We start from the raw sequence: 23253 nt of genomic DNA on the forward strand, positions 1-23253 counted from the left end.
TTTCCCAAATGTTGAGTTTTTCTTACCCTTTCTATCAGCATGGGTTACTTCATCTTTGTTCCCGTAGAACAAGAGCTCCATCATTTTGGTCTCCATTTCCCTTTTCCTCTCACATCCTTCTTACATAATACATCTAATATCATCCTGACTCCCAAACCAAGTCTACACTTTGGTTGTCTCTCACTAAGTTATAACACCTCCTCCTCCTCAGATGTTTGAGAACTTGGCTTCTGCAAATCAGCTTCTTACAGATGGTACTTCCATTTACTGGCACAAATTGGTTACTTAGAAGTATTAGTCATTGGAGATACACATTTTATAAAACATGTGAAAAATAAGACATAGAATAAACAGGAACATACAGTGACATACTGCCTTGGCTCTTTTCCAGTGGTTTTTTCCCTCCTAAGGACAAACACTACACAGCTCTCACCATGTATTTACGTTCAAGTGAAGTTATGGTGTAGGCAATTATTATTTGAGAAAGTATGAATGCTTTTTTAAGAGTCAAAACAATAATCCCCAAAATGCCACACATGCAGCATTACAGACACAGAGCAGTGACTCAGACCCAGAGACACTACTTTGGACTCCTGACTAGACTTTATCTGTCAGTGCCTTTATCTTTCCCCCCGTAAATGTGAAGGGCGATACTGGTGATTACTGTAAAATTAGTTGTCATTAGGGCTTGCCTGCTCTCCTCACGCAGCCTTGCCCTGATCTCTACCTCAACTCCTCGAGTACTCCGGCGTGCGATCTCACAAAATCAGGGGTGAAGAACGGACCTGGAATTTCTCCTGGAAGGTGCTGTGAAAGACCATGGAGGGTCACACAACTGCATCCCTCACTTTAAGGGAATCTGCTCTCTGTGTTCACCCAGCCTCACAAGCGTGGGCTCCCTCGGGGCTCAGCGCCTGCACTGGTCGGGCTCTTCCTCAGCCCTCACCTCACCGACCCCTCAGAGCCCCTTCGATTCCCTCAGCTCGCTCCGGCTCCCTCAGCTCGCTCCGGCTCCCTCAGCTCGCTCCCGCCCGTCTCTCAGGGCCGCCCCGGTTCCCTGAGCTCGTTCCCGCTCTCCCTCAGCTCCAGTTCACTCAGCTCGCTCCCGCCCAGCCCTCAGCCGGCCCGGTTCCCTCAGCCCGCCCTGGTGCCCTAAGCTCGTTCCCTCTGCCCCTCAGCTCCAGTTACACCTTCCTCAACTCGCTCCCTCTCGTCCCTCAGCCGCCCCGGTTCCCTCAGCTCGAGGCTCCTTAGCCCGCCCCGGTTCCCTCAGCCCGCCCCGGTTCCCTCAGCCCGCCCCGCCCGCTCTCTTCCCGCCCCTCAGTTGAGGCCGTTCCCCGCGCGGTGACCCCGCGCTCCGCCCCGCGCAGGCGCCCCGGTAGTCGCGGCCTCGGGGCCGCCGGTCCCCGCCGGTCCCCGCCATTCCCGGCCGGTCCTCGCCGCCCCGATGCTCCGCACGGAGAAGGTTCTGCAGCTGCGGGGGCAGCAGGGCCGCGCCGTGCGGGTGGTGCGGGAGCACTACCTGCGCCCCGACGTGCCGTGCCGCAGCGCCCTGTGCCGCAGCGCCCAATGCCGCGCCGCCTGCACCCGCGGTGAGGGGCCTGGCGGGAGCCGGGGGTGCGCGCTGACAGAGTCGGGATCGCCCGCGGGCCGGACTGGGGCGGTGGGCAGCGTCCCCCGGGGCTGCGGGTCGCGGGGGGCAGGGCCGGGTGCAGTGATCCCTGAGGAGGGGGTGATCCCTGAGCGGGGGTGGTGCCTGAGCGAGGGGTGATCCCCGCGCTGGGGTGATCCCTGAAGCGGGGGGGATGATCCCCGGGCTGGGGTGTCCGGACGGTGCTGAGCAAATCACGTCTATAGCAACAGTTTTCCTTTAAAGTAAGATTCTTTAGAAATCAACGAGGCGTTAAGAGCGGAAGGAATCGAGGAGCTGATTGTTAGAGGGTTTGACTGTGAACAGTTTACTGGCAGTGATAAAACGCTAAAGGATTGTTCAATTTTTACACTTCTCCTGTTTTAAAAGATCCTTTAAAATGCATTAATTTCTGAAGGGTGGTGGTTTATAGCATGAATTAAATGCTATACATATCTGTTAAGTATTACAATGGGGCCAAGCCATTATCTTGAAGCTATTGTAATTCTGCATCAGCAGCTATTCCTGTTCAGTAATTAAATGTAATTGCCTATGTTATATCAGGGCATTTCAGACACGGGAAGGCTGCCAGGCTCTGATGTCTGCATTTGTTGTTTTTTTTACATACTGTGGTGCTGTTATGTGCATTGTAGATCATCACCTGAGCTTTGGTTGATATTTCAGTTGGGGTTGTTGTTGTTGTTCAATACCACAATTTATTTGATGCAGGAAAGTGACTGGCAAATAACAAACATAATATCCAACCTGTTTAAATCGACCAAATGACTTGCTTGCTTAAAAGAAAAGGTTGAGAATTGTAACTCTTTTTTTTTTTTTTTTCCCCCTTTGGAACTGTGATTGACATAGATATTTTCACTTTTAATTTAGGTGCCTGTTGCAACAGAGGGCAAAAGGTGTATTACTTAGATTATATTATTATACTGTATTACTGCTATCTAGGAGATCAGGACTAGTGATAGTTACTGCTCCTTAAAATACTGCATTTGGTTATGAATCCCTCAAGGATAACTTAAAGGCACATATCAGAAAAAACCTCTCCTGCTGTGCCTAACTTCCCCTCTTTTGCACTTAAATGTAGATTGTGCTACAGATGTCTGTCAGAATATGTCCCTATGTGATTATTCAAGGTAACCCAGATGTGAGCAAAATATTTGTTTTCCTTCCTGACTCTACACAGTGTGCTCAGCAAATCTATTTCCTGCCCTGTGAGAGACTGCCTGCAAAAATCACATCTGCAGGTGCTTGTAAGGGTGAGCTGTGGCTGCCTAGAAGTCGTTCTCTTGTAGATGTATGGGTTAGGCAAGGATAGCTTGGCATAGGCAGGTCTCATAAATCTTCCAGCGACATTTCACTTTTAATGCTCTTCTGAATTATTAATAAATATTAGCTTTCTTGTATGTGTTCTGCCATCATCCATTATAAGCCTTCAGTGTGAGATGAGGCCAAGTTACTGTGAGCACAGTTGTGCTAGCTGGATTCACTTGTGGTCGCAGCTCAAAGTTTGTCCCATGTCAGCTTCTAAGAAATAACCTTACTTGTCAATACCTATATACTTTATTCTATATAATTTGCCTGCACTGTGGTGAGTTCAGCAGTTCAGTATTTATGATAAAGAATAAATAGATATTAAGAGAAAATACAGTGGAAATCCCCTCCTATCTGAAAGCTATTGGGGAATCTTTGAAATACCAAAAGCAATTAAATTCATTAATTTTGAGGTATGTTTAAGATGTCGTCTGTGATGTTTTTGCTGTGGTATTTTGATGGCATATTCCTAAGGGAGAGAGTCTCCATAAAGAAAATTAACACTGATGGTTAATAGTTTAGGTTTAAAAACATCTTCTCTTTGCAGTAGCAGTGGTTTTCTCTACATGTACCCTTACCTGTGCTCTTTTATATAAAGAGCCTGCTGTAAATGGTGTGTTTGAACAGAGAGCTGTGGGAGCAGGGTAAAGGAACTGCTCATAATTCTACAGCCTTTGGAAATTCCATGAAAAGATTTTCTGTGCCAGATATATAGTCCCTTTTTTCATATGGAAGCAGAGAAGAAAGAACTGTAACCTTCACTCTTTTAAGTTATAGCTTTTTCATAATGAAAGTGGATCTTTTTCTCTCCTTTGGATAGAATTTGCACTAAATTTTGGCATCAGTGGATGCAAAAGGGTTTTGTCACAAATTTATGGACTGTACCACAGAATTGTACATACATAATATCCATAATACTGTTTATCAGGAAAAGAAATGTACCCATTTGAGAAGACACAACTCTAATTTTCTTACATCAGAAAGTATTTTCAAGAAACCAATATTGCAACTGAAAGTTTATCCTTTAAACTCTGAATTATCTTTTAGACGGCAAATTGTTATCAGACGATGTCACACACTACGTTGTCCCCGACTGCAAGGTTGTTCAGGAGTACCTGGAGATTCTGGAATTTCCAGAGCTGAAAGGAATTATTTTCATGCAAACAGCTTGTCAGGCTGTGCAACATCAGAAAGGACGCAGGTACTTACCCCATAAGAACTTATTTTTTATTTAGATTGACGTAAAAATACTGATTTGTAAAATGTATAATTTGTTTCAAGTGTCTTAATGTAGTTTTACAGAAGGGCAAGGACTGGGATCCTTTGTGATCCGTGGACATCAATGCCTGGCATAGTTTTCACTTGATAGGAGAGATATGAAACCTGTATCATTATTAGCTAATCAAATGGCCGGTGACAGGAATTAATGAGACTTTGCAGTAATGATCTATCATGTGCCCACAGCTTGATTATGGGCAGGTTTTGGTTTGCTGTATTGATGCCTGAGCACTTCTCTTTGGGGAGCAATTAATATTGTTGTATGGTACTTACCTCACCAGACATTGACCTGGGCATTGCCATAGCATTTCAGAGTAAAATTTGCTCTCAAGGCCATCCTATATTTCTAAAGCACAAATGCCTTTGAAGAAATAGCCCTTGTCCCAAAAGTGACAAACAAATAAGTTCCTGAACACTTAGGATATTTTGTGGGGCTCATTGGAAAACAAGTATGTTTAAAATCAGAAGCATAAAAAACTTGCTTGTGGGTGATGGTTCAGGATTTATCATCAGTGTTGTAATGTAATGAATGCATTTCTCTGTGCATGACAGTAATTTTCCTTGAGTTTTTCAGCTGTATTTGCACATGGAGTTAAAATAGCATTATCAAAAGAAAGCACAAGAATATATTTATGTTTTTTCATTCCAGACAGTACAACAAATTACGGAATCTATTGAAGGATCCCCGTCATGACTGTACTGTGTTTGCTAATGAATTCCACCAGCACTGCTACCTGCCAAGGGAGAAGGGAGAATCCATGGAGAAGTGGCAGACCAGGTTTGTTTGAACCTCTGCAGTGCCACACTGAATAGCATCATGACTTTGTGTTTAGGAGTATGAGCATGCACTGGGTACTGGGAGTTCCTGCTCTTGTTCTGCTTAGCTTTGCAACAGTTCACAGCCGCAGAAAGTCTGCGTTGTGCTTTAATGGTTACAAAAGTATCAACATAGTTTTCTTAGGGAAGTAGACAACATGTACTACATTAAATGCAATAATGCTAAGGAAAAAGCTGGATCAGTTTGAAGTTACACTGTAGCACTGGAGTCTGAGCACGGCTTTTTACAAGCTTTCACTCAGAGGAACTTTATGTTATAGTGTTGCAGCTAGGGGACAAGTGGATGTATTGGGGAGGAAACATTCTCTTTTCCTCTCTTCTCATGGTGCTTAAGAATGGCACATAAACGTTTTTGCAGAAAAATGTTCCTGTAGCTGGGTGTATATCTTTTAAAAGTCTGGGTGTTAAATCAAAATCTTGTTTATACAAAGCCAGCAAAATCTTGCAAGTAACAAATGTGCTATGCCAGAAATCTTATTTCAAACTTTGCTTTTCTAGGAATATTTACAGTGCAGCAGCCTGGTACTACAATCACTGCCTGGGTCAGATGCCAGTTGTTATGGTAACAGAAGATGAAGATGCTATCAGGCAGTACGGAAATGAAACAGAAGGAGTGTTTGTGATTTCCTTCAAGGTAACATGCCAGAAAAATAAAAGGTTTCCTTTACGTCCCATCAAAATGATGAAGCAAGTGCATTAAAGTATATTGCAAATCATGTCAGAGTTTACATTCAAGAAAGCTGTGATGGTAACTCATGTCTCCATTTATCAAAGCAAGCAAGTATGTCACTTATAAGAATGTTGGAATAACCAGTGGCAGTGAGCAAAACAGAGAGTTGGAAAGATAAACAGCAGCTCCGAGGATAGAGGCCATCTTTCTTAGGAGACCTTTTCCTTGTTTTCCTTGTTTTTAAGGAACTTGGCATTGATGAGCAGTGATCAGTTCCCTCAGCCAGCTGTCTAAATCTGGAGTGCAAGCAGTCCATAAGCAGCTGTAGCCTAAATATCCATCAGCAGTGTTCTGCCAGTTACTTTGCCTGGACTGCTGAGGATACAGTGAAGCCTGAGAAGATCATTCATTCTTCATTTTGGTGTCCATCTCTGATACCACTTTTATTCAGTGGGATGTGGGGATGTTTGTGTTTAGCTGTGAAAGGATGTTGAATAAAAACAGCACCAAACTGATTTACCTTTGCTGCATTTAACAGTGGATTAGGCTGAACCTGGGACAGATCTGTGGGGTTTAGAGCAGACTCATCATTACCATTTGGAAGTGCTATTTGAGTGTAGTGTGAGATAGCTCTTGTCCATTATGGGCTTTCCAAATGCATGATTAAAAGAACACAGGTCTCTAAATACTTTCCTGTTTATTTTTATTTGTGCATACAGAATTACTTGGATAACTTCTGGCCTGACCTAAAGGCTGCCCATGAACTCTTTGACTCCATAGCCCAAGCTCGGCGTGAACGGGAGAGCGAAAGCCAAGAGAACCACAGAAAAGAATATCCTGAGCACTTACCTGTGGAAATACTGGAGTCTGGGATCAAATCTGGAAGATACCTGCAGGTATTTTTGTGCAGAGAATGTACACAGAACAATGCAGTCTTGTACTTGGTCCCTTTAGTTGCCTGAATTAGAGTGATTAGAGAAAGAAATATGGCTATGGTGGGAAGAGGGAAAGGAAACAAAAAGCAAGAGGATAGAAGGGATTAGGATTCTTATGATTCTCAAAATATTTCCCCTACACTTTTTTGTGACATGTGGATTTGTTTTTGTTGTTTGTTTGTTTGCTTTGGGTTTTTTATTCCTTGGAGAAGTTAAAATAAGAATTGGCTATTGAGAACGTGAAATGTGCTATGGATTTTTCTTCAGGTTGATATGTGATGTACCTGTAAATTGAGAAACCAGGTGTGATTTGAAGCAGTGAGACCTCATTCTTAAATATAAATAGTGCTGCACAAAGGTAGCAGTTCTAACTTCATTTGCACAGACATCTCTCCGTCAATGAAATTAATATACAGGTTTATGGCTGTTCAGGGCCTTAATATGGATTGTTGGTAGACAAGTGTCCTTCTTACAAAAATCATTTAAAGAATTAGAGCCAGTAATTTGTTCCTTTCTTGGCAATTCCAGCAGTGAGGCAGGAATAAAATATGAACAGAAAGACGGAGGTTTTTCTTTCTTGTTGGAATAATGCCAGATTCTGTGCTAAAGCAGGCAGCAAAGGTAATCTTACACTGCCTGTGGTTGGAATAAAATGTCCTCTACAATTTACAAATAAATTCAGGATTTAAAAGTTCTACATCCTGCATTCCCCCCTATAGAGAGAATAATTGTGTTCAAAATAACCTACGGATCAATAAAAACTAAGTCATGTAAAAAATAATTGCAAACCTCAAAATTTTATCCTTTAAAGTTGTCCATTTTTAGGGTGACTGTTTCATTCTGTCGATGGGTTTGCTGGTCTCTTCCAGGGTACACTGAATGTCAATAAGCACCGAGCACAGCTGGAAGCTTTTGTTCGGCTTCAGGGGTTTGGCAGCAAAGACACAGGTGAGGAGCTGCTTTTCAGTTACCAATCAAGATGAAGGCCGAGACACTGCAGTGCTTGTGTGGTTTTCATGGGCCAGAAAGGAGGCTGAAAATTAACCAGAGGGTGGAACTTGGGAGGAAAACTCCTTCCTCTTTCTTAGCACCTTTGGCCATATTTTGGCCTCTTGTCCTGTTTCCCTGCATCTCTGAAGTGAAATGTGAAATGCTGATGCAAATTGTTGTCCCTGTGCTTTGCTCCATCCTCAGGTGACCACTCCTTTGACTGCAATAAGAGTTTGCATAGATGTTGGCAGGATTAGGAAGCTGGTCTTCGTGAACATAATTGGAAAATTGCCTTTTGGATCAAGCTGATCCAGGATTATCTCTCTGGCATGAGTTACTAATCAACACCTTTGAAGGAGCAGTCCATTACCCTTGCACAGACACATTGGCCCAGCTCTCACTAATAACTACTTTCAAATGCTCCTGTGACAGACCCTGCAGTCAAACCAGTGCTCAATATACTCATTATTTTTTAAAAGCTTGTTTTATTCTGAACCCTGCCCAGAATCCTGTGGCAGTGGCTTTCCCAATTTAACTATGCTATGTGTTTTTAAAGCTGCTGCCTAAGAACAATGAACTCATCCCAGCCTATGCTGCTTTTTATCCAAAAGTTCACTTACAGAATTCCTTAATAGGTCCTTAAAAAAAAAAAAAAAAGAGGAAAAGGTTTTCCTTTCCTTGCAATATTAATTACTTACCAGTAGTCCTTTTTGGAAGAAATCATATTGAAAAAGTAATTTTCTGTTATTTCAGCAGAATGCTGCCAAGAATGGAGGGATTTGACTTTTTGTAGCAGATTATAGTTCTGTTTATTTTACAGAACTCCAAAGTGACATCCTTATTTATGGGACCAAGGCTCGGAATCGTGCAATCCACGGGGATGTGGTGGTGGTTGAGTTGCTGCCTGTGCATGAATGGAAAGGAAGGACTGTTGCCCTCTGTGAAAATGAGACTGAGGACAAAGCACCTGCAGACACCACAGGTGACCCTATGCCCACAGGTAAGGAGAAGCATCCTTTTAGTTCCCTGCTGATAAATAATGAAAAAAAAAAAATTGTTAGGTGAAGAAGTATCCCAGTGTGACATGCCTGTACCTTGGGAACTTAGAGTCTCGTTTGAAATTATTACTCTGCAGCTATAGCTGCATCTTAAATTTTTGTTGAGGTCAGAGCTAAAAGTTTTAAGAGGTTAATTCTGTTTTTGTAGGGAAATGATATTTTGTTTTGCTCTTTGCTGTTAAAAATTTTCTATATTACTAGAATTGGCCACATTTCAGCAGCAGTGAGAATCTCTGAATTTTTATTTATGTCCTGTATCAATTGAAATCTATACATTGAGTTAGTCTCCATATAAATAAAAGCTCATTAAAATCTGCCTGTGCCAACAATATTTTATGACACACTTGTATTGCCTGCACACCATATGTTGTTGGCAATTGTGACACAGATTTGGGGACACATCAGTTCATTTTACAAAGCAATGAATCTCCTGTACCTCCCACATATTTGCTTTCTTGGTCCTGTTAAACTCTTTAATGCACAATGTTCCTTATTTAAAGGTAAAGTAGTTGGAATCATCCAAAAGAACTGGAGGGATTATGTGGTCACTTTCCCTTCTAAAGAAGAGAGCCAGACCCAGGGCAGAAATGCTCAGAAAGTCCTTGTAACACCTTGGGATTACCGAATTCCCAAAATTCGGATCAGCACTCAGCAGGCTGAAGCATTACAGGTAATTTAACTGAAGTGTTTCTCTGTTCTGTGTTCTTACAAAGCTGTGTGGGTGTTATATGCTCTAATGATGTTTTCTTTGACGAAAACATGGTAAAACTATTAAAGTGAAGTCTGTGAGGGTTCAATTTCTGCCTTGGAGGATTGTGTTCAATTCCTGTCAGAACCACTTCAGGTTAAGACACTTATTTGAGTTCTGAATTTGGGCCACGCTTACATACCACTTGCTTTGGGTTTTTTCTGATAAATGAAAGGTCCTGTTAGGGGTTTACAAATTGTACTTTTAAGGGGCACAGTGCTGTTCTAACAGAGCTGCCTTGCTGCAGGAGTACAGAGTTGTCGTGCGCATCGATTCCTGGGAGTCAACTTCCCTCTATCCAAACGGACACTTTGTGAGAGTTCTGGGGAGAATTGGAGATCTCGAGGGGGAAATCGCAGCAATTCTGGTGGAGAACAGCATTTCTGCTGCCCCTTTCTCAGAAATCCAGGTTTGTCTTTGTGATCAGATCCAGTCTTTTCTGTTTATTTCCTGGGCCTTGTTTCTCAAGGAGAGGGACCCTTTTACAGCCGAACATCTTTGTTGCCAGTGGGTTTTTGAAAGCCCATTTTGAAAGCTGAAAATTTATTATTATTTTAGTTTATTTTTCTGGAATCTTTTGGATCAGTGGTTCTATTGATACTATGGATTTTCAAGTCAAGAGCGATTTTAATAGAATCCATTTGCTGTGAGGAGAAGATTACAAACTTTTAATTCAAATTTGAGTTAGGCTTTTAAGATTTTTCTGTCTTTATTGTGTGGTTATGCTACTTATCCTAAAGTCCTCCTCCTACTGTATTAAATACTTTGTTTTCAACTGGGAGAGGATCCAGCTTTCTCAGGTAACTATTTTGATTATACCTACAATTAACTGAAAGAAGAAGACTGTAAAAAACCAAAATGTAGTGGTTATATTTGCCAGAGCTGCAGTATCACCACAGTAATAACATTGGTTACTAATGCGCATAGAATTATTTTCAATTTTTTCCATACTTTCCATAAAGTAAATGTAATGGACTTGGAAAATTAAACAAAAGAAGAATTTGAAAAACTAATTAAATCTAATTAGTTGGTATCTTTTTGTAGAAAATATATAAATCTGTGTTCATCAACAATATTTCTGTACAGATGAGTGAAATGCCTGTGAGTTCTCCGAAGAATCCATGGAAAGTGAGTCCAGAGGAGGAAAAAAAACGCCTTGACTTGAGAGATACCCACTTGATATTCAGCATTGACCCCAAGGGCTGCGAGGATGTGGATGATGCTCTCTCTGTCAGGACTCTGGCCAATGGGAATCTCGAGTTGGGGGTGCACATTGCAGATGTGACTCACTTTGTGGCCGCAAATTCCTACACTGATGTTGAGGCCAGAGCAAGGTAAGTTATTTTCTGAAAATTAGAAAATTCATGAAGCTCAGAAGTTTGTGATGCTACCTTTAGGAAACTTTGGAAGGAAAGAAACATGCTTCCACCTTTCATGTCTTACTAAAAACTTGTTAAAGCTAATTAAACTATTATATAACTAATTACATTCTGCTTTTATTTGGACACATTTTCCAGAAAGTTATAGTATAAGGTTATTTTTCCCTCATCACTCCTCTTTGCTTTAGAGTCTAATTTAACATCTGTAACTTGAAGTATTTTTGAAAACCACTCGTTTGCATTCCAAGGGAGATGAACACCCACAAAATGGAATTAAGTCTTACATGAATTTAATTCCAGAGGTATTTGTCAGGCTTATGTTTTAATATTCAATCTTGTCTTTTAAGGTCCAAATATTTCATTCCCTTTTTTCTTTTATTGTCGCTATTTGGACTTAAACTGCTGAATCACTTCATGAACTGTATTGTTTGTAGATGCAAAGAAGTAAAAACTGTAGGCAGCAGAGATGTTTGATGTACCCATTAAATCACCTCTTCTTCAGTGAGCATATTTTGTCCAGCCCTGGTTCTTCCCTTAATGGCAGCTGAAATACCAAGGAAATCAGGGTTTTACTGTACAAATAGCTATTTAAATAATTTTACTTTGGTATTGCACCTGTGAGTGTTCTGTAGAAATAACCTTTTAAAATCAGACTACGAAGCAATGCTTACACCCCAGACCCAGGAGTCCTGGTGAGAAGAACAGCAGCTGTGTTTTGTTCCTCAGGGCTACCACGTATTACTTAGCAGATCGGCGCTATGACATGCTGCCCTCTGTCCTCAGTGCTGATGTGTGCTCCCTCCTCAGCGGGGTGGACAGGTAAGGCTTTGGAATTGTTCTGAGCAGGGAGACTTTTACAAGTCATTTTGCATTATTACTAAATCATCAACTGGAAGAATTGTGTACATTAGAAATTACCTTTCAGTCCTACCACAGGTAGGCTGAATTTTATAGACCAGTTTATATCAATTTACAGGCTCAGTTGGCTGCTGGCATGAGGATATGCAGGGTGCAGAGGTGTTCATTGTGAATGCATCTGACTAATAAAATAAAAATGGATAAAAATAACTATCACAGTGTAGCTCTGCTTTAACGTAAAGGAGACCTTATACCTTAGGGGTACTCTGCTTCAGCAGATGAACTGAAAATACTGCTGTGTAGCTGGTCCTCATTTAAGTTGTGATGCATGAGACTGAAAGGCAAGTGCATTATTTAGTGGTGTTGCTGAGCACTGGTTTCATGAAGAAAAAGATGCTTCCACAACCATAATTAAGTCTATAAGAGTTGAATGTGCTTGAAATGGGAGTTTAAGTCTACCAGAACTATGTCAGAACTGTGGTGTTGTCTTTCAGATACGCTGTGAGTGTCTTGTGGGAGCTGGAGAAGGAATCGTACGAGACACTGAGGGTTCAATACACCAGAAGCCTCATCCGCTCTGCCTACAAGCTGGAGTATGAGACAGCACAGGGACTGTTGGATGGAGACACGAGTGTGGTGGGGGATATCCTGGAACTGAAAAGCCTGGATGAAGGAATGAGGCAGAAGAAGCTGGCTGAGCTGGTTTGGGCCATATCCAAGCTCACCGACATAGCACGACACATCCGAGCTAAGCGGGACAGGTGCGGCGCGCTGGAGCTGGAAGGGATCGAGATCCGAGTGCAGCTGGATGACCGACGGAATATCCATGACCTCATCCCCAAGCAGCCGCTGGAAGTGCACGAGACCGTGGCGGAATGCATGATCCTGGCCAACCACTGGGTGGCGAAAAGAATTTCCGAGGATTTTCCCCACCAAGCTCTCCTGCGGCAACACCCTCCACCAAGACAGGAATTCTTCACTGAGCTTCGGGAATGTGCCAGTGCCAAAGGCTTCTCAATAGACACACGGTAGCTTTTATTACTAAAGTTCTGTAATTAAAGTTAAGCAGTTAACTACTTGGCCATATTATCATTACAAACAATTCCAGCTCCAAGTATCAATGTTAAGAGACACTGCATAGCAGTTGTAAACAAATTTTATCAGAACCTTTCTGATGATCTTCTGACCAGGGGAAGCTGCCTGCGTTCTGCTGGCTGTACTGCAAGTGGCAGTGGCTGAATAATTTTAGACATATTCAGATAAAGCATTTGTTCAGTCACTGTGCAGTGGTCAAGCTCTTGCAGCGGCCTTGTTTGCACTGTATTTCCTGGGTAAGAGAGTACTGGTTTAAATTAGGTTAATTCTGTGCAGTGTAGTAATTTTAAATGACTCAAAATAATTCAGAATTATTTGGTCAAGATAACATGAGAAGGCCATGGTGAAAGGCATCAGTAGAGCCTCTGTGACCTGGGTGTCACCTTGTCCCATTTGTGCTGGACACAAAGGTTTTGGACCAGCTCTCTCTTTTGTACTGCATAGGAAGGGGTTTTGCTCCAGTCCCTGGTTCTCCAGGTTGCAGCAGATAACTGGGTGAAAACTGGGGTTTTTTCTAAACATTTTCCTAGAGCAGAGCTGTTATTAAACTGCATGGAAAGTTTCAATATCACTCTGCTTGCCATTTTTTTATGAGTAACTATTAACTTCTATGTGGGTTTTATGCTGTTGTTACCTATAAGCCATTATGACCTTTTCGACAGGTCTAACAAAGCTTTGGCTGAGTCTCTGGACAGAGCAAACGACCCCTCGGATCCCATTGTGAACAAACTGCTGCGCTCCATGGCCACCCACGCCATGTCCAACGCCCTGTACTTCTCAACTGGTTCTTGTCCCGAGGAGCAGTTTCATCATTATGGTACCTGGTCATTCTTCTGCCTTTGCTGTGATTTCTGGACTCTTGCAGGAGGCACATGATGGCTTTGATTGCTAACCTCTCTTCCTTTCTCTTGGCAGGGCTGGCCCTAGAGAAATACACTCACTTCACTTCTCCCATCAGGAGATACGCTGACATTGTTGTGCACAGGCTCTTGATGGCAGCGACCCTGAAGGGAACCACAGGGGATGCTAAGGATAACATAATCAGTAACAAGTATCTTGAGGAGCTGTCCAGACACATTAATAACAGGAATCGGGTAAGGGGGTCCTTGTGGGAGTCTCCATGGTGCCCTAGGGAACGGGATACTAGTCCCGACTGTGCTTTTGGGAATTAAGAGTATCACTTTACTTTTATTTTTATTTGTAGTGCATTGAGGTTTTTTAAAATATCAGTTTTTTTCTGAGAGTGGTTGTAAAAGTGCCTTCATACTTCACTTGTACTTCATGTAAGATTTTCTTTTAGCTGTAATTTTTCTAGGGGACAGGTAAGGGAGTAAATAATGGGAAAAAGCAGCTGTGGAAATCAAAGCCAAAGACACCTGTTGGAATATTTATGTAGGTTTTTGTCTCTCTGTGTGTGGGGTGCTCACAGGCAGCGCAGCGTGCTCAGAAGCAGTCCACAGAGCTCTTCCAGTGCATGTACTTCCGAGACAGGAGCGCCGAGAGCGACGAGCGCTGCGTGGCCGACGGGGTCGTCTACTCCATCCGCACCAACGGCGTGCTCGTCTTCGTCCCCCGGTGAGCCTGGCACGGCTGGGAATGGGCTGGGAAATAACACCTGGTGTTACTGGAATGCTAGGAGAGCACAGCCTGGGTATAAACCAGCTCAATGCAGATCTGTCCAGCATTCCAGAGGGTTGGCTGTGAGGCTCAAGAGCCAGAAGCTCCCCAGCCAGGAAAGGCTGCCTTACGGAGAACCCAGGGCAAACATGCTGCTGCTCTTCAAGGAGCTTTTTTTTAATGGAGAACTTGTCTCCTCACTGTCTGTCCAGAAAAACCTGTAAAGCTGCTCTTTTCCCATCACTGAGCCATTCCAGGCCCCACCCAGCACTAAGATAATGGATCACTGACTCTTTCGCTTTACTGCTCTCAGAACACTTCAGTCACTGTCTCCACGTTGTTTTCAAATCTGGGTTTCTGTGACACCACCTATCAGCATCCCTGGAGCAGGATTATCAGGCTGCCATGCCCACCCCTTCCTGTTGCTTTTCTACAATCCCAGCCAGCCTGTGGGTTTCAAAATTAAGACACCTGAAAAGGCTGAAAACAGTTAGAACAGCTTCTCTGCTTTTTTGTAGATATGGAATCAAAGGTGCTGCCTACATGAAAAACAAAGAGGGCTTGGTCATCTCCTGTCAAGGGGCTGGGAGCTGCCAGTGGAAGCCTGGGTCCCTCCATCGCTCTCAGCATAAAATCACCTCCACTACAACTACTGGAGACTCGGTGACCTTGAGCCTTTTCGATCACATCACAGTGAGTATCTCATCAGAGAGGAGGAAAAGGAAATAGCACCATCAGAAATATAAACAAAATATTGCTTTCCAGGTGAGAATCCTTGTGCAGACTTCCCGCTGCCACGCTGACACTATCAAGCTGGAAATCATCAGGAACGCACCGCACCACACTGCGGACACAGAGGCCACCCAGAAGAGTTTCCATGTGGTGAAATCTGATTTGGTGAAAGAAGTCAGCCAGTCTGCAGAGGAAGCCCAGAGTGCCCAAGAGAGAGCCAGGGTGGAAGTGATGGATGAGGAGTCCCAGGAGTTCTGCCAGACCAAGGGGCCCAGCCTGTACCAGCTGCTGGAGGAGATCCGGGAGCTGGCACTGCTGGATGTGACAGAGGACATCACGATGTGAACTGGGACCTGCCAGCGGCTGCCTGGGGCTGTCCTGCTCCTGTTCACTGTGCACAAGTGGTTGGGGGATTTTTTAAAAAGCAGTTTATTTAAATATTCAAGTGTTCTTTTAATAAGCTCAATGTCTATTTTAAATAAGAATTATTTTTATCTGATTATGAGTATGGGTGAGTTATGAAAAGATTTTATACCTGATAAAGCTCATATTTCAGACTAAAGACACTGGGCTGTGAATTATTTTAAGTATCATTCAAAAAACTACTTTGCTCATGTTGTCCATAAATTAGGTTCTTAAAACCTAAATACCTCCTTCTTCCCTACAAGGATATAAAAAGCAAATTCCTTCATAAAGTAACACCTGGGACCCTGAGGGTAGTGGCTTAATTCAGTGTCTAGAAATTCAGTACTTTTTACTATTGGAAGGGGTGATTACCCTTCATTCCACAAAAGGGAAAAGCTGTTGTGTAAGGAAAAACAAGACTCTTAAGAGGATGAAGCAGAGCTTCAAGCAGAGAGCAGGATCAGGTAAGGAAGGTCTTGTTCCCTGAGGGGAGGTACTTGTCTGGGGAGAGATGTCTGACCCAAGGGATGGGGAAATGTGGGAGGCCTGGCCTTGTAAGAGCCTCTACAAGAATTTCAGGTTTGACTTCTGAAATTTAATAGCTTCCATTTTATAAGAAAAATATATAAGTAATAGATAAGCAGTTTAAAAAAAATCCAGTATCCCTGTTAAAAGACCTGTTAAAAAAAAACCCAAAACCACAACATTAATAGCAACTTAATCCATCAACATCCCAGTTAATTCAGTCTGACATAAATTATAAACGATATTCAAAGTAGGTCCAAAAACTCATAAACATTTCCTAAAAAAAAAAAAAAAAAAAAACATTTTGGGAGGTGGAAAAGAAGGCTCAAGTGCAGCTGAAGAACTTTGTTCTGTTTGCTGGTGTATGGAGCTGCTCCTCTGCAGCTTCCAGGGAAGAGTTCTGTCCTGCAGTGATGCCATGGGAAAGACTTCCCCGAAGCTTCTGGAGTGCCAAGAGCCAGCAACATTTCAGTATAATGACAGTACTTAAAGCAGGAGGGTCTTTTGGTCAAGAAAGGCATTCACAGTGTGGGGAAGTTACTGCTCTTCCCTGGCACATTCCAGTTCTTCATCTGTGGGAGCATCCTTGGCTGCAGGAACCTGAGTGTCTTCAATAAGGTCAGTGGGATCCTGAACAACTGGGCCATCAAACTCCTCTTCTGAGTAACTACTGGGGAGCTCTATTGAGGAGAGAAAGAAAAACCATAAGCAGACACTGTTGCTGTGTTTAACTGATGGTTCCATCACCAGAATCCCAGTCTGTAGCAAAGGCAGCTCAGAGGTAACAGGGTGAGCTGCATTTCACCAAGACAAAACTGTCACAGCTTGGCACAACAAGCAGGGGAGCAGTGACGGCTCTGGAGTTTAACTACAGGAAAACTGTTAAAATATAAGAGTTACACATTACAGCACTCACTAGAAAAGCCATCAGAGCCATGACCCAGCAGCTCAGGGCACTGCCCTCACTGAAACTGGGGTCCTTACCCTGGTGCTGGGACTGGCTGTGGCCCTGCAGCCGCGCCTGCCTCCGCTCCAGGGCCAGCTGCCGGTTCTTCTTCATCCGCTCCTGCTGCTCCTCCGTCAGAGTTGTACCAGGCAGGGAATTCAGTTCTTCTGCATTTCCAGTGTGGGAATGTGCATCTTCAGCAGCTGGATCCAGTCCATTGCTTTCCCCTTCTCCTTCTGGTTAGAAACAAGGGGTGGCAGGGGGAAGAAGAACAGAATCAACACCTTAAACCCATAGAGATTGACTGTATGTCAGTCAAGAGAACATTCTGAAACCATTTCTATGATCTACATTTTGTATTGACAGCTGAAGATCATTCTGTAATATAATTTTAATGGGCAATTTTCTGCCTAGGCCCACATCTCCAATATTCAAAGGACACAACAAGTGCTCAGAGCTCACACACACAGAATAATCAATGCCTGAGTGTAAAGAGGCACAGCTCACTGAGTTAGCAACAGGAGCTGTGCTTGAAGGGTCAAAAGGGACAGGAACTCCAGGCAATCTTTAGGGCCAGGTAATTTTCCTCCCAACCCTACCAATAAAACACTCTCCTTAAGGAAGTGGCAGGAGTAGCTACAGGAATTCCAACCTTTCAAGGCCAGGCTGGATGGCACCAATGGAAGCTGTCCAAAGGGGATGGAACAGGATGGGTTTTAAGGTCCCTTCCCACCCAAACCATTCCAGCATTCTGTGAAGCAGAGGTTTGAACACACACACTGAATACTCAGTTCTGAATTCAGTGTGCTCTATTACAGAGATATGTATTCATCTGCCAGCACTGAAATGTGCAAGGTGGAGGCAGTTCAGTTAGACAAGCTTCACCACCCAGAGAGCAGCAGAGCACTCTCGAAAGAGTGCCCAAGGCCTCTGCACCACTTTAAGCCTGTGAATAGAAAGGTGAGCTGACAAAAGGGTTGGGTTGTTAATACAACGCCCCAGCTTGAATTGTTATTTCACACCTGTGAGATGCCTGCTCCAGCTTCTCCCCTGAAGGCTGGGCAGCTGCAGCAATGCACTCAGTCACACAGTTCAGGAGCAGCTCAACAACACATTTAAAGCCCAGTGTATGGAACCATCGCACAGAACATCTGATCACTCTACAGACCCTGTCGGCAGGAACCACTCGTGTTGCTGTCCGTGGCTGCTTCTGGCTGCAGTGCAGTTCTCACCAATGCAGCAGCAGTGAAGACAGCCACGTGTCACCAACTGCCCAAAGCTGAGGCCAGATCTTACCACTCATGAACTCATCCACCAAAACACCATTCCCAGGCATTGGCTGAGGTTCACGTGAAGACAAACGGGACAATGGGTAGATAACACTCTCAAGACTATCACACTCAGCGAAAGTATGAAAACCTGCACAAGGTCCTTAGGAATGACAATGAAATTCCCTCCTTTCTGCTACTAAAGTTTCTTTCTAACTATCACATGAAGCTTCCTCTTTTAATAAAAAAAATTTTTATGTCTAATTTCTATCTGATTGGAAGAGACTCTTAACTTACGTCCTCAGTAAATTCTGGGTTTTGATCCTGGAAGAAGGAATGCTCCCAGCAGCTGTGTGCCAGAACTGACAGATATAACAGTGCCCCCAGCATTAGCAGGTACTTTGCCTATGAAGGGCACCACACCCTGACTGCACTGCAACTCCCTGGAGGATGTTTATGATTCCTCCTTCTGAAAGATCCAAGAGTTCTCCAGACTGCACTCATGTGAGAGTGCAACACAAACCTGTGTGCTCAATAACTGCATTTCTGGAGGTTTTTTTGGAAGAATATTTCTAACAATGCTGGTTAATACCCATTTTCCATTTCCTTTCAGCAGATCATGCAATTTTATTTATTTTCACATACTTATGTGCAAGTATGTGCATACTTATGTACCAGTTCAGTTTTGTCATCATAAGATTCACAGAAGCCTGGTTTTAAAGGAGAGACCTCTCAGCAACTTCTTCTCCATGAGAAAAGTGTATCATGATCATTCACTTCTGGTCAGTGGAAGGGAAGTAAATAACCTTAAGCACTGAAGTACTGAACAAACAGCAGAGAGAGCATACCTTCATTATTTTTGAAGTCTTCATGTAAAATAGGAAGATCAAGTCTAATCCGCTTTAGGCAGGTCTGCAAATGGGAGATTAAAACACTGGTACTTCATCTGTAGCAAGTTTTTATGTTCAGCTTTGGGAGTATGGGAAAACCAGAGCAATTTCATTTTATGCTGTATTACTCTGAAAAAAATACTCCTTTCACTCAATGTCCATTTGAGACACACACCTTCAATGCTGTGGATCATCTTCCCAGTCCTGCATCTATCACCCAGCCAGGTGAAGCTCAATTCTTTACCAGTCTTTTTTTGCAGGTTCAAACATTAAAAACCAACCAAACAGAACCCCCAAACCCACCCAGTTCCAGCATTCTTAAGCAACTTTCTGTGGTTAAAGATGTCCTGAAAATGCTGAAGCATTCTCCAAAGTATTATTTCAAATACATAAAGGTTGTATCTAAACTTAAATACCAGACAAAGCTCTAAATCGAGAGAAATTAATTTAAATAACATTATACTTCTTAGCAGTATGCACAACCTAAGTCTTCTTTTGCTGATCTCCTAAACGTACCACTTGCACTATTCCAAACAGCATGAAGAGAAACTGACAGAAACAATTCATACCTGAACTTCCTTTTTGTTTCCCAAAGACTCCACTCTGTCAATAAAATCCTCAAACTGCAGTTTTGGGAACAGTCTGTGAGCCCAGTGCTCCATATGTTGTATCAGTGTCTTCAGGTCCTCTGCCTAGAGCAAGAAAGACAACACTTAGCTAGTAAACCTGACAAAGTCAGGAGACTGCAGAGGTAAACAGGACACTAAATCCTGAAAACATGAAGCATCTGCAGCTTGACAGTCTCTGGAAAATGTAAGCAGTATGAATGTGTGGGTAACCTTTCCTTTCTCCTCCCACAATCCAGTGTAAGCACAATCTCAGGCTATGAGAACAGCAGTGAGACAAGTTCAGGGGAGTATTTGCATACCCTGTAAAACATCTGCCAGGTCTTGCAGCATTGTCCTTAAACAATCAGGGCTGAACCCAGGCTGAAATAAATCCACAGGGGCACAGCTGGCATTGATTCTTATGTTTAGAATGCAGATACATCAAAATAACCTGATCTAGGAAAGATTTTTGTACCTTTCAGCACTACTGCCCAGTTTCTTTGTGCCTCCAGTGGTAAGGAGAACATTTATACCATGAATGCTCTCCAAAAACCAGAGATGCACAGGTCTCCTTGCAAGTGTGTCAGGAGAATCATGGAACTGTTTGGGTTGGAAAAGTCCTAAGATCACAGAGTCCAAGCATTCCCCCAGCACTGCCAAGGCCATCACTAAACCATGTCCCCAAGTGCCACATCTGCATGTCTTTTGAAATCCCCCCAGGGATGATGAGTCCACAGCACAGGCTGCCCAGGACCAGAAAACACTCTTGGTGAAGAAATTTTTCCTAATAACTGATCTAAACCTCCCCTGACACAACTTGAGGCTGTTTGCTCTTGTCCTATTGCTTGTTACTTGGCAGAAGAGCCTGACCCTCACCTGTCTACAATGAACTCTATAATGACATGTAAAGGAAAATAAGCTCTGCATGTTTAAACGCATCCAAAACAATAAGAAAGCTTGTAGTGAAAGTCCTGCTTTTTCTTTGCTCAAGTGGTATGTCACACTTTTTTTTTTTTTGAAACCTTGAGATTCAAAACCCTACTTCTATGGACAATACAAGAGTCACACATGGGATATTCTACTTTTAGAGTTGAGGAAAAGAATTTTATGATCAAAGATGGGTTTTCTTAAAGCATTCAAGTTTGTTCAGATACTGCTGGAAAGCTGGCTAACCAGCTTTCTCCACATATCAGATGGGCAGCACTCTATCAAATCTACATTAACCTCCCAGGAAACAAAACAAAAGCTCACCAGGTCTTACCTCGTGCCCTTTACCCTTGAACTTCACGTTGTCAAACATGTGTCTCAGGGCTGGGAGCCCTCTTTCTGAAATTAACCTGAGAATAGGAAATGGGTGAAGTTATTTGAAACCTACACCTCCTTCTTTCAACTAACAAGTAAAAAAACCCAAACAAAGAAAAAATGTTCACATTCCTTGAAACAGTCTAAAGCTTGGATTCTTTCTGTTGATTATAAAGAACTTAGACCAGTTTTAGGGGTACCTTAATCATTCTCCCACAGCCCTACACCAAACTCAAAGAAATATTCTGTATAAAGTTACCTTTGGGCATCTAATCTAGGCCTTGGTCTTTTAACTGCTTTCTGTGTGGTCACAGCAGAATCCTTTGTTTGGGACTGCTGGTTTCCATCTGGATCCGGGGAAGAAAATGACATAATTTAAGCATTCAATGCAATTGCCATCACCTAGAATTGCACTGCGTACATTTTAAGTTTCTACTTGTATTTCTGATAAGTGCATTGATAGTGCATCCAATACTCTTATCTCTCCTAGAAGCCAAGTCACAAAGAGTAATATCATTGCTGTATAATTATCTCTACCAACATTTTGTCAGAAGAGCTTGGATTTTATAAAGATTCCTTTGTGCACATATTTTCATGGAATCTACAAAAATAAACTTTTCCCACAAGCTGGAAAGCATCGCATTATTAACTCTGTAAGTTTACAGTTTGTTTTCTGCTTATTTTTATGCAGTGAACTCAATGCAGTGAAGTTCAACACCAATAATTTCGATTGCCCAGCATTCAAATGGGATTTTTAGGGGTCACGGGTGTTCACCTCCATTAGCTTGAGCCCATTCAGCATCGTCTCTTCCCGGAGAGGCAGGAGGTGGAAGAGGTGGGAACGTTTCATCTTCAGTGTTATCATAATCAGGAAGATCAAACAAGTTGTTCTCTAAAGGATCTATCATTGCCACAGAAGCCTTTTTTGCCCTCCTGCACAAAACAGCAAAAGCATTTAAAGAGAAGCAGCGAGGCTTCCACAGAGGCAGATAAACGTCAATTATAGATAGTATTTAAAGTTTTTTCAGAAAAAGATTTTCCAACCAGATCATCCTGCAAATTAAACAGCAGATACCATACAGAGGATAACACAACCCACCCTCGCTGAGCCGAATAAAATAAGGGTTAGTCATGCTTCAACTCGGCAAAATCACTTGGGTGTGGCAGGAATAAGCCAAAATAAATGGATTTCTGACCACAGCGCTTATCCATGGAGCCGCGTGCTACTCACATCCCTGACCAAAGGCTTCGAGGTGGCAACTCGCCAAATTTACAGCTCACCCACTTCGAAACACCGCCTGGAGGAGGATTCCCCTTTTCCGGCTCCTCAAGTGAAGCTAATTCCAGAGACCTCGGCCGGAGCGGGGCTGAGCTGAGGCGGTAGCAGGCAGAGCGCTCTTCCCAAAGCCCTTTCTCGGGCGGCTCCGGCCGGACGGGAGCGCGGGGCGGGCTGAGGGGCCGGAGCCACCCCTGTGCGCCCCAAGTCCCGCGAGAGTCCCGAGTCTCGCGAGCTCCCGGCCGCGGCGGCTCAGGGGTTTTGGCGCCAAAACGCAGTGGGCGGGGCGGGGCGGGGCGGCTGAGGCGATCCCAGGGCTTGGGCGTGGGACCTGGGAATGGCCTGGGTGGGAAGGGAGATGAGATATTATCTCATTCCCGTTCCAACCCGCTTGTTCTCGGCAGGGACGTCTTCCACTAGACCAGATTGCTCCAAGTTCTGTCCAACCTGGCCTTAGATACTTCCAGGGAGGGAACAGCTTCTTTAGGCAGCCTGTGCCAGGACCTCACCACCCTCACAAGGAGGAATTTCATCCTAACATCCCATCTAAACTTACTGTCAGTTTGAAGCCATTCCCTCTTGTCCTGTCTCTCCAGACCCCTGTAAATAGTCCCTCTCCATCCTTCCTGTAAATTCACTTCATGTACTGGAAGGCCACAATTACATAACCCCAAAGCTTCTCCAGGCTGAACAATGGCAATTCTCTCAGCCTTTCCCCATAGGAGAGGTGCACCATCCCTCTGATTATCTTGGTGCCTCCTCTGGACTCACTCCCCTTCCTGTGCCGGGTCCGAGGGCCAGGGCAGCTCTGCAGGTGGGATCTCACCTAAGCAGAGCAGAGGGGCAGAATTTCCCCTCACCTGCTGCCCTCCCCGTGGGA

General features: G+C 43.5%; 2 protein-coding genes and 1 non-coding gene across 6 annotated transcripts; 1 reads left to right on the forward strand and 2 right to left on the reverse strand.

Moving 5' to 3' along the window:
- Positions 1–1377: 1377 nt before the first annotated feature.
- Positions 1378–16185, forward strand: DIS3L (DIS3 like exosome 3'-5' exoribonuclease). Of its 2 annotated transcripts, XM_069025476.1 has the most exons (17): positions 1378–1592; positions 4004–4157; positions 4884–5012; positions 5570–5705; positions 6461–6637; positions 7546–7624; positions 8487–8666; positions 9225–9394; positions 9720–9881; positions 10559–10806; positions 11578–11670; positions 12204–12737; positions 13467–13621; positions 13720–13898; positions 14234–14379; positions 14940–15114; positions 15187–16185. In XM_069025476.1, the coding sequence occupies exons 1-17, from the start codon at positions 1448–1450 to the stop codon at positions 15496–15498; spliced, it is 3174 nt and encodes a 1057-aa protein (XP_068881577.1). In that variant the 5' UTR covers positions 1378–1447; the 3' UTR covers positions 15499–16185. The 2 variants fall into 2 exon arrangements, with proteins under 2 accessions (XP_068881577.1, XP_068881578.1); XM_069025477.1 differs by lacking the exon at positions 4004–4157 and having other exon boundaries at positions 1477–1592.
- An 83-nt stretch (positions 16186–16268) lies between these two features.
- Positions 16269–22593, reverse strand: TIPIN (TIMELESS interacting protein). 3 transcript variants are annotated; one of them, XM_069025481.1, is made up of 8 exons: positions 22383–22593; positions 21873–22030; positions 21357–21444; positions 21057–21132; positions 19757–19879; positions 19146–19209; positions 17068–17265; positions 16269–16763 (listed from the first exon to the last, which is right to left on the reverse strand). In XM_069025481.1, exons 2-8 carry the CDS (start codon positions 22003–22005, stop codon positions 16621–16623), a joined length of 825 nt encoding a protein of 274 aa, XP_068881582.1. In that variant the 5' UTR covers positions 22006–22030; positions 22383–22593; the 3' UTR covers positions 16269–16620. The 3 variants fall into 3 exon arrangements, with proteins under 3 accessions (XP_068881582.1, XP_068881580.1, XP_068881579.1); XM_069025479.1 differs by having other exon boundaries at positions 22379–22593; XM_069025478.1 differs by having other exon boundaries at positions 22329–22593.
- LOC138116735 (small Cajal body-specific RNA 14) lies at positions 18154–18288 on the reverse strand. The gene has a single exon (XR_011154320.1). It is a non-coding gene; the product is annotated as a small Cajal body-specific RNA 14 (non-coding RNA).
- Positions 22594–23253: the final 660 nt, after the last annotated feature.

The sequence above is a fragment of the Aphelocoma coerulescens genome, chromosome 10 (assembly GCF_041296385.1).
Source record: "Aphelocoma coerulescens isolate FSJ_1873_10779 chromosome 10, UR_Acoe_1.0, whole genome shotgun sequence".
Lineage (NCBI taxonomy): Eukaryota > Metazoa > Chordata > Aves > Passeriformes > Corvidae > Aphelocoma > Aphelocoma coerulescens.

What these genes read in the sequence shown, in the direction of transcription:
- TIPIN (XM_069025478.1), bottom strand. An exon ending in CCTAGATTAGATGCCCAAAG is followed by an intron (nt 21,133 to 21,356) that starts GTAACTTTATAC and finishes TCCTATTCTCAG; the next exon opens with GTTAATTTCAGAAAGAGGGC. An exon ending in AGACTTCAAAAATAATGAAG is followed by an intron (nt 17,266 to 19,145) that starts GTATGCTCTCTC and finishes GTTTCTAACCAG; the next exon opens with AAGGAGAAGGGGAAAGCAAT.
- DIS3L (XM_069025476.1), top strand. Translation starts at nt 1,448, where the DNA reads ATGCTCCGCACGGAGAAGGTTCTGCAGCTGCGGGGGCAGCAGGGCCGC. An exon ending in GATGTTGAGGCCAGAGCAAG is followed by an intron (nt 10,807 to 11,577) that starts GTAAGTTATTTT and finishes TTTGTTCCTCAG; the next exon opens with GGCTACCACGTATTACTTAG. An exon ending in GCCTTTTCGATCACATCACA is followed by an intron (nt 15,115 to 15,186) that starts GTGAGTATCTCA and finishes ATTGCTTTCCAG; the next exon opens with GTGAGAATCCTTGTGCAGAC.